Genomic DNA, 10,986 nt, shown 5'->3' on the forward strand with positions numbered 1-10,986 from the left:
AGTAGGTAATTAGTTCTGTTGGATTGAATCGAGACCACACACTATAATTGTATTTTATTAAAAAAATAACCTACTATATCAATTGATTTAATTTTATTTGATGTCTATATTTATGTAACAAATATTTTGTAATTGTATATCCAAAGTTTTCTCATAAGAGTATACGATTGTACGAGACTATTACAATGTACTATTATAATTTTAAAAAAAAATCTAACAAAATGGCCAGGCTACCAGGCCATAGTATGGTCCAGGCCATCTGGAAAATTCCCATTTCCAGACCGGCCACTCCGCCCCTGACTGTAACTGATACATTATAGTCGAAATATTTATGCGAGTAAATATTATTTTTAAATTAACGTTCTCAGTTCAATAAGTGTTTATAAAAATGGCCAATTTATGTTTTATATGTGATAAAGAACTAAGTGTTGAAAGTGAATGTGTTTCTGTAAAAACTAAGGGCATAGCAAATCTTATAAATTCAAGTAAAGCGCGATTCGATAATAAATGGAAGTCATTAGTGAATTTAGAAAATGTACTTGTTCACAAAGATTGCCGAAAGAATTACACAAGACCAGACACCATAAGGAAATGTGTTAATGAAAAAGAAGGTACGAGTAATATATCACCTGTCAAAGGTAAGCTACGTTCAAATTATATATTCAAATTTAAAGAAAATTGTTTATTCTGCGACAACGAATGTTCAAAAGAGTTAGAAAAAAAATTGTGTAAGGAACGTCGAGATACTATAATACAAATATCTACCCTTCATTTTAAACAGTCAATTATTGACGTAGCGAACAAAAGAAATGATGAATGGGGTAAAGAGGTGCTCAAACGGTTGAATAGTGTGATATGTTTGGTATCCGAAGAGTCGAAGTATCATAAATCGTGTGAACGTAAATTTTGCTCGACAAATCCAGTCGATGAAAATAAGAAAAGAGGGAGACCACAAGATGAAGATTTAGCAAACGCGTTTTCCAATTTATGTGATTTTTTGGAGTCAGAAAATGAATGTCAATTTGGTCTACATTTTTTGAATGAAAAAATGGAGGGAACGTGTGATGAAAAAACTTTAAAAAATAAATTGATAAATAAGTATGGTGACGATATAATTATTACAAAGAGCCATGGAAGAAAGTCAGTAGTGAGTTTTAAAAATACAGGATTTAAAGTATTAACAAATGCGTGGTATGATTCAAAAAAAGAAAATGAAGAAGAAGAACGGTTGAGAATAGTCGAAGCAGCTGCTACTATAATACGAGAGGATATAAGGTCATTTGTTTATGAGACCGATTCATTTCCTCCACCAAATCAATTTATGGATGATGTAAAAGAAGATATACCAAAGACCTTATTATTTTTTTTGTCTGAAGTTTGTGGTAAAAATAAAAAAACAAAATCTCAAAAATATGATAATAAATTTGTGGCTTTGGCGCATGCTATAATAAATTGTTGTAGGCCTCGCTCGTTCATTTCACCAATTTTACTGGGACTTGGTCTTTATTTGCACAGACATTTTGGTACAAAACGTGCTATAGATATATTTTCAAACTTTGGATTTTGTGCTTCATATACCGATGTTTATGTTTTTGAGACATCATCTTTACTATACCCACAACCCAAAGTTGACCGAAACAGTTTTTCACAATTTGTTTTTGATAACGCCGATTTCAATATTAATACGATTGATGGTTATAATACTTTTCATACAATGGGTGGAATTCAATGTGTAGTGCCCAAAAATGCTATACAGTGGAATGAACGTATACAAAAATTAAAAACTGTTGTTACTGCAGAAACTATGGGCAATATTGCATCAATTCCAATTATTTCATATGAAAAAACGGGTAATATGGAGAACAAAATAATAATACAAGATTTTAACATTATTAGGCCTACTGTTTATAATATGACATATGTGTCCCCAAGCGAATTGCACTGGATGTGTGCACAGTGGCTGGGTGTTATAAAATGTCCTGGTTGGAATGGATTTATGGAAACTCTAACTGACTCTCGGGAATATCAAGAAACGCAAATAAGTTTTTTGCCATTTGTAAACTTACCACCAAGCTCACCCGATTGTATTCATTCGGTTTTGATTTTCGCAGCTCAAGAATGTAAAAAATTAAACCAAAGAACGTGTTTTGTTACTTTTGACCAACCCTTATACATAAAAGCACGAAATATTGTTGAATCCTCTAAATTAAATCCACAAATAGTAGTAAGACTTGGCGGGTTTCATCTTCTTATGTCATTTATGGGTTCAATTGGTTATATTATGGCTGGTAGTGGTTTGAGAGAATTATGGAACACTATATATGCAGCCAATTCAATTGATAAAATGATGACAGGACATGCATATTCAAGAGCAGTACGTGCACATATGTTAACTCAGCTTTGTCTTTCAAAAATAATTTTGGACGAAATTGAATTAACTGAAGAATATAAAATCACTTTAAAAAATTATATTTCAAGTACAGATTATACAACGTCGACTTTGGAAGATATAGAAAACCACGAAATAATTCAAGATCTCATACGTAAAGTAGAAAATCAAATAAAAATAATTGCTTCTAGAGGTAAAACTGCTACGCTTTGGATACAATATTTTTATTTAGTCCATATTTGTCGTCAGTTTATTTATGCTGAACGCATCGGGAATTGGTATCTGCATTTAGAATGCGTGGAAAAAATGATACCCTTTTTTCACTCAACTGGACATTTTCAATACGCCAAATCTGCTCATTTATATCTACAAGATATGTATCAATTAGAAAAACATATGCATCTTGAAGAATTTCAAAAATTTTGTAATGAAGGTTACTTCACAATTAAAAGATCGAGCAAGTTTTGGTGTGGCACATGGTCAGATATGACTATAGAACAAACATTGATGCGGTCTATGAAAACATCTGGTGGCTTAACCAATGGTCGAGGTTTTCAAAACAGTGTTTTAGTTCGTTGGCTTATAGGCACTCCAGTTGCAAGTACAATAACCGACCAAATTGAACAATTTACAAATACGTTTCATTTTACGTCAGAGCAACATGTTGATCAACGCGATTCTCGCATAAAAATCGATAACAAACATATCGGTATACTTTCAAATTGGTTAAACATACATAACCCTTTTCCGGAATTACACGAAATTATGTCTATTTCAACAGGAGTTGTAGGGAATGAACAAATTAATTGTTATCAAGCACAAGAAGTGGGCCAACAGACGATGAAAAATGTTATAGGTGATAATTTTAGTGATATCAAGTTACAACGAGCAAATCGCGTAGTCTCTTTAGATTTTGCAAGAAAACTAACGGTTTGTATTAGAGATGAAATTTTATCAATCGACCCTTTGTTACTCTTCCAAAGAATAATGATAAGAGTTAAGACTGAAGAAGAGCTTAAAGAATGTTTTGAATACGAATTATCACCTATTCCACTTTCATTGTTCGACGAATCAGGTCAAATGCGGAAAACAAAAAAATCGATTTTATATGATGTGTTTCTAACTACAACAAACACATATAATGTTCTGGACAAAAATGTTGTTGTAGTAATCGATGGAGGTTTCTTATTGCATCGCGTTGTATGGCCATCAACTTCGACGTATGGCAATATCATAGGAAATTATGTAAACTACGTGAAAAGACACTATGGATCTAATTGCGTAGTTGTCTTTGATGGATACGCAAATACCGAACTAAATATTAAAAATTCAGAGAGGCAGCGACGAAAAAATATGTATACGAGTACAAACATAATTTTTGAAGAGTCGATGGATGTACTAACTACCCAAGAAAAATTTTTATCCAATACTGAGAATAAAATGAGGCTTATCACAATGTTGACCGAAAAGTTTTTAACTTCGGGCATTCTTGTTCGCCAAGCCGAAGATGATGCAGATTTACTTATTGTCAATACAGCTATACGAAACACCGACGATAATATACAAGTAGTGGTCATAGGTGAGGATATTGACTTACTTATACTGCTATTAACATTAAGTCCTCCAAAAAACACGATAATATTTGAAAAACCGGGTAGAGGAAAAATAGAAACAAGATCTTATGCTGTTGGAAGTCTACAAGAACATTTTAAAAATGAGATTAAATATTTTATGTTTATCCATGCGATTGGTGGATGTGATACTACTTCGGCATTATTTCAACAAGGTAAAATAAAACACCTGAAAACAGTTAAAAAACACCAGGAATTACACGATGCATTATTAATATTTAATAATGAATCTTCATCGCCGGAAGAAATTGAACGTGCCGGAGAAAAATATCTTTTAGCATTATATAAAGCTCCAGCCCACATTACGTCTTTGAATAAATTAAGACATGATGTTTTTCAAAAAACCGCAGCATCTAACAAAAAACAAGTTCAACTAGCTAGACTTCCACCTACTATCGATGCGGCAAGAGAACATTTACATCGAGTTTATTTGCAAATACAGTTGTGGCGTGGCAATAAATTAGAATTTAGATCCACAGAATTGGGGCTGGAAAGAATATAATGGTAAACTAAATCCAGTTTTCACGAAAAAGTCACCAGCACCGGATACTCTTTTGAATGTGATTAGTTGTGCCTGCACAAAAACATGTGAACAAAATTGTAGCTGTCGAAAAGCAGGATTGCTATGTTCAGTTATATGCAAGCATTGTCAAGGAGGTTCGTGTTTAAATCAGCAACCGATCATAGATGATGAAGAAGAGGACAATTTTGAGGACTATATTGACGAAATAAATCTAATTGAAAATCAAAAAGAAGAAACCAACACACCGGCAATAAAAAAAATTCGACCCACATAATTCAATTAATAAGGTACAGAATGATTTTAATAAATCAATACATAATATAATTATATTATGAAAATATTAAGTATATTAATTAATTTTGTTTCAGAACCTACAACCCCATTACACCGTTCCAGGACCTACACCATTTTTTAAATTTAATTTCATAACTTAAATTATTCTGAAAAAATAAAATTAAATAATTTTCAATTTATGTATTTATTTTAAAAATGATTGTAATTAACAGTTATTTCATAATTCAATTTTTCTTTATATTTCACTTTTATAAATATGTATGTCAAATAAAATAATGTATTCTTATTGTAAATTTAATGGTCTTTAATTTTGGTCATAGGTATTTTTATTGTAACTTAAAAATCTGACGAGTTATAAGCGAAAACAGTGAAAGGGGCGCGCCACCCTTTGAAGAGGGGTGGAGAGCTACGCACAAGGTGTAGGTGTCAGGACTTTTGGTATGTTTATAAGTAAGGTATAAACTACTCACATACCAAAATTCAGCTTTCGGCAATTTTTTTTTAGTAGATTGTTATTAAATTTCTGATTCTTGTATTTTGTAATTGTCAACAAATTGTTCAATTATATCACGACTACTGATATAAAAAACACTATTACATACGGTAATTGAATTTGTTAAAATAATTTAACGTTATATTATGTAAAATTATCTGCTCGTTAACTTTTGTCATACATCATTTCAGCGTATCATTGACGGTTTTTGCTCAAACACAATAAAAAAAAGATAAAAATTTTTTATTTTTTATATTTTTTTAAAGTATAACACTTATCGCAACATATATATACAAACAGTACATTAAGTCTATTGTAAATTGTGTGGTCTTTAATTTTGGTCATAGGTATTTTTATTGTAACTTGAAAATCTGACGAGTTATAAGCGAAAACAGTGAAAGGGGCGCGCCACCCTTTGAAGAGGGGTGGAGAGCTACGCACAGGGGGTAGGTGTCAGGACTTTTAGTATGTTCATCAGTGAGGTATAAACTAAAAAAAAAATCAAAATCCTGCTTTCGTGGAATTAGTTCCGAACTTTGTCGATTTTTGGTCTAATTTGACTGGACTATCTAGTAATATGTCTCAAATAATATTGTATACTATTTTATTTTTTGTTACTAGAAATAAATAAAAAGAAAAAAATTGTTGTGTTAATATCAGTATTCATAAGTGATGTGTTTATCTAAAAATGTAATAATATTTGTAGATATTTAATATAATTATACATGAGTATTAATTTCTTCTAAGTCTATAACTCATTTAAATTAACAAAACATCATGTAGACTTACTGTGAAGTTGACTTGCTGCACTAACAATTTAGAAATAGGATCTTCGGATTCTGGTTTAGAACATGGGATAGAGACCAAAGGTTCAGGATCATCAATGGCATCATCGTCAACATTATGTTGAGTTTTAATTTGCTATATTAAAAATGTAAATAGTTTGTTTCGTGGTGATATAAGTACCCGTAGAAAATTATTGTCGATTATAAACGTACTTTAATATTTTAGATTCTGAGTGAAACGATGAATGTATTGATTTTACAATGATGTGTGTTTTTTTTTTTATTTTTTTTTTTATTTTTGTGTCTGTCATCACCTTTTAGGACAGTAAAAGTGCTTGGATTTTCTTCAACAGTACCTTTTTTGATAGGAAAGTGAATCTAATTGGTACTTTGGGGGGTCAAAAGTAATATTTTTCCAATACTTTTCAAAAGCGCCGTGAAAAACAAAAAAAAAAATTAAGGAAAAACGGGAATTTTACGCAAAATCTGTTTTCGAGAAAATCGACTTTGGTTTTTGGTGTAACTTTAAAACGAATTACCGTATGTACATGAAATTTTTACTGGTTGTTTATATTTCGATTTTATTAGTTTTTTTTTCTATAAATGCCAATAAAACTTTATAGTCCAGTCAAATTAGACCAAAAATCGACAAAGTTCGGAACTAATTCCACGAAAGCAGGATTTTGATTTTTTTTTTAGTTTATACCTCACTGATGAACATACTAAAAGTCCTGACACCTACCCCCTGTGCGTAGCTCTCCACCCCTCTTCAAAGGGTGGCGCGCCCCTTTCACTGTTTTCGCTTATAACTCGTCAGATTTTCAAGTTACAATAAAAATACCTATGACCAAAATTAAAGACCACACAATTTACAATAGACTTAATGTACTGTTTGTATATATATGTTGCGATAAGTGTTATACTTTAAAAAAATATAAAAAATAAAAAATTTTTATCTTTTTTTTATTGTGTTTGAGCAAAAACCGTCAATGATACGCTGAAATGATGTATGACAAAAGTTAACGAGCAGATAATTTTACATAATATAACGTTAAATTATTTTAACAAATTCAATTACCGTATGTAATAGTGTTTTTTATATCAGTAGTCGTGATATAATTGAACAATTTGTTGACAATTACAAAATACAAGAATCAGAAATTTAATAACAATCTACTAAAAAAAAAATTGCCGAAAGCTGAATTTTGGTATGTGAGTAGTTTATACCTTACTTATAAACATACCAAAAGTCCTGACACCTACACCTTGTGCGTAGCTCTCCACCCCTCTTCAAAGGGTGGCGCGCCCCTTTCACTGTTTTCGCTTATAACTCGTCAGATTTTCAAGTTACAATAAAAATACCTATGACCAAAATTAAAGACCACACAATTTACAATAGAATTAATGTACTGTTTGTATATATATGTTGCGATAAGTGTTATACTTTAAAAAAATATAAAAAATTAAAAATTTTTATCTTTTTTTTATTGTGTTTGAGCAAAAACCGTCAATGATACGCTGAAATGATCTATGACAAAAGTTAACGAGCAGATAATTTTACATAATATAACGTTAAATTATTTTAACAAATTCAATTACCGTAAGTCGTACATTTGAAATAGTCGTATGATTGTATAAAATATATAGCTTAAATAATGTCATTGGATTTTATAAACGTGTATATTATATTATCGGAGTGGTTGTATAACGTTGAATCGGAATTTTTGTGGTATGGCGAACCGGCCGTAGTACACGTGTACACAAACAAGGTTTCAATGAACGTTGGATAGTGAGGGGATATATTGTTGTATTGTTCGGAGGGTAGAGCCGGCCCGAAGGTTGTCTGGAATTTCACCAGGTGGTGTCTGTACTGGTTCATATACGTCGACAGTCGACAGTCGATGTTTGTGCAGTAGTACTGCAGTCAATAGTGTACACTGTAACTGATACATTATAGTCGAAATATTTATGCGAGTAAATATTATTTTTAAATTAACGTTCTCAGTTCAATAAGTGTTTATAAAAATGGCCAATTTATGTTTTATATGTGATAAAGAACTAAGTGTTGAAAGTGAATGTGTTTCTGTAAAAACTAAGGGCATAGCAAATCTTATAAATTCAAGTAAAGCGCGATTCGATAATAAATGGAAGTCATTAGTGAATTTAGAAAATGTACTTGTTCACAAAGATTGCCGAAAGAATTACACAAGACCAGACACCATAAGGAAATGTGTTAATGAAAAAGAAGGTACGAGTAATATATCACCTGTCAAAGGTAAGCTACGTTCAAATTATATATTCAAATTTAAAGAAAATTGTTTATTCTGCGACAACGAATGTTCAAAAGAGTTAGAAAAAAAATTGTGTAAGGAACGTCGAGATACTATAATACAAATATCTACCCTTCATTTTAAACAGTCAATTATTGACGTAGCGAACAAAAGAAATGATGAATGGGGTAAAGAGGTGCTCAAACGGTTGAATAGTGTGATATGTTTGGTATCCGAAGAGTCGAAGTATCATAAATCGTGTGAACGTAAATTTTGCTCGACAAATCCAGTCGATGAAAATAAGAAAAGAGGGAGACCACAAGATGAAGATTTAGCAAACGCGTTTTCCAATTTATGTGATTTTTTGGAGTCAGAAAATGAATGTCAATTTGGTCTACATTTTTTGAATGAAAAAATGGAGGGAACGTGTGATGAAAAAACTTTAAAAAATAAATTGATAAATAAGTATGGTGACGATATAATTATTACAAAGAGCCATGGAAGAAAGTCAGTAGTGAGTTTTAAAAATACAGGATTTAAAGTATTAACAAATGCGTGGTATGATTCAAAAAAAGAAAATGAAGAAGAAGAACGGTTGAGAATAGTCGAAGCAGCTGCTACTATAATACGAGAGGATATAAGGTCATTTGTTTATGAGACCGATTCATTTCCTCCACCAAATCAATTTATGGATGATGTAAAAGAAGATATACCAAAGACCTTATTATTTCAACAAGGTAAAATAAAACACCTGAAAACAGTTAAAAAACACCAGGAATTACACGATGCATTATTAATATTTAATAATGAATCTTCATCGCCGGAAGAAATTGAACGTGCCGGAGAAAAATATCTTTTAGCATTATATAAAGCTCCAGCCCACATTACGTCTTTGAATAAATTAAGACATGATGTTTTTCAAAAAACCGCAGCATCTAACAAAAAACAAGTTCAACTAGCTAGACTTCCACCTACTATCGATGCGGCAAGAGAACATTTACATCGAGTTTATTTGCAAATACAGTTGTGGCGTGGCAATAAATTAGAATTTAGATCCACAGAATTGGGGCTGGAAAGAATATAATGGTAAACTAAATCCAGTTTTCACGAAAAAGTCACCAGCACCGGATACTCTTTTGAATGTGATTAGTTGTGCCTGCACAAAAACATGTGAACAAAATTGTAGCTGTCGAAAAGCAGGATTGCTATGTTCAGTTATATGCAAGCATTGTCAAGGAGGTTCGTGTTTAAATCAGCAACCGATCATAGATGATGAAGAAGAGGACAATTTTGAGGACTATATTGACGAAATAAATCTAATTGAAAATCAAAAAGAAGAAACCAACACACCGGCAATAAAAAAAATTCGACCCACATAATTCAATTAATAAGGTACAGAATGATTTTAATAAATCAATACATAATATAATTATATTATGAAAATATTAAGTATATTAATTAATTTTGTTTCAGAACCTACAACCCCATTACACCGTTCCAGGACCTACACCATTTTTTAAATTTAATTTCATAACTTAAATTATTCTGAAAAAATAAAATTAAATAATTTTCAATTTATGTATTTATTTTAAAAATGATTGTAATTAACAGTTATTTCATAATTCAATTTTTCTTTATATTTCACTTTTATAAATATGTATGTCAAATAAAATAATGTATTCTTATTGTAAATTTAATGGTCTTTAATTTTGGTCATAGGTATTTTTATTGTAACTTAAAAAGCTAACGAGTTATAAGCGAAAACAGTGAAAGGGGCGCGCCACCCTTTGAAGAGGGGTGGAGAGCTACGCACAAGGTGTAGGTGTCAGGACTTTTGGTATGTTTATAAGTAAGGTATTACTTATTACCGCCAAGTCTTACTACTATTTGTGGATTTAATTTAGAGGATTCAACAATATTTCGTGCTTTTATGTATAAGGGTTGGTCAAAAGTAACAAAACACGTTCTTTGGTTTAATTTTTTACATTCTTGAGCTGCGAAAATCAAAACCGAATGAATACAATCGGGTGAGCTTGGTGGTAAGTTTACAAATGGCAAAAAACTTATTTGCGTTTCTTGATATTCCCGAGAGTCAGTTAGAGTTTCCATAAATCCATTCCAACCAGGACATTTTATAACACCCAGCCACTGTGCACACATCCAGTGCAATTCGCTTGGGGACACATATGTCATATTATAAACAGTAGGCCTAATAATGTTAAAATCTTGTATTATTATTTTGTTCTCCATATTACCCGTTTTTTCATATGAAATAATTGGAATTGATGCAATATTGCCCATAGTTTCTGCAGTAACAACAGTTTTTAATTTTTGTATACGTTCATTCCACTGTATAGCATTTTTGGGCACTACACATTGAATTCCACCCATTGTATGAAAAGTATTATAACCATCAATCGTATTAATATTGAAATCGGCGTTATCAAAAACAAATTGTGAAAAACTGTTTCGGTCAACTTTGGGTTGTGGGTATAGTAAAGATGATGTCTCAAAAACATAAACATCGGTATATGAAGCACAAAATCCAAAGTTGAAAATATATCTATAGCACGTTTTGTACCAAAATGTCTGTGCAAATAA

The 10,986-nt window shown here is 31.3% G+C and overlaps 1 protein-coding gene across 2 annotated transcripts; it reads left to right on the forward strand.

Annotated features, from left to right (window-relative positions):
- The first annotated feature begins 175 nt into the window (after positions 1 to 175).
- LOC100571724 lies at positions 176 to 10,077 on the forward strand. 2 transcript variants are annotated; one of them, XM_029485889.1, is made up of 3 exons: positions 176 to 4,175; positions 9,123 to 9,777; positions 9,859 to 10,077. In XM_029485889.1, exons 1-2 carry the CDS (start codon positions 389 to 391, stop codon positions 9,467 to 9,469), a joined length of 4,134 nt encoding a protein of 1,377 aa, XP_029341749.1. In that variant the 5' UTR covers positions 176 to 388; the 3' UTR covers positions 9,470 to 9,777; positions 9,859 to 10,077. The 2 variants fall into 2 exon arrangements, with proteins under 2 accessions (XP_029341749.1, XP_029341748.1); XM_029485888.1 differs by lacking the exons at positions 9,123 to 9,777; positions 9,859 to 10,077 and adding an exon at positions 4,912 to 5,130 and having other exon boundaries at positions 176 to 4,830.
- The last annotated feature ends 909 nt before the right edge of the window (positions 10,078 to 10,986 follow it).

The sequence above is a fragment of the Acyrthosiphon pisum genome, chromosome X, assembly GCF_005508785.2.
Source record: "Acyrthosiphon pisum isolate AL4f chromosome X, pea_aphid_22Mar2018_4r6ur, whole genome shotgun sequence".
In the NCBI taxonomy this organism is placed as follows: Eukaryota; Metazoa; Arthropoda; class Insecta; order Hemiptera; family Aphididae; genus Acyrthosiphon; species Acyrthosiphon pisum.

Coding starts and splice junctions, on each gene's coding strand:
- LOC100571724 (XM_029485889.1), top strand. CDS start 389: ATGGCCAATTTATGTTTTATATGTGATAAAGAACTAAGTGTTGAAAGT. Junction 4,176..9,122: donor TTCGGCATTATTTCAACAAG/GTAAAATAAAAC, acceptor TATTTCAACAAG/GTAAAATAAAACACCTGAAA.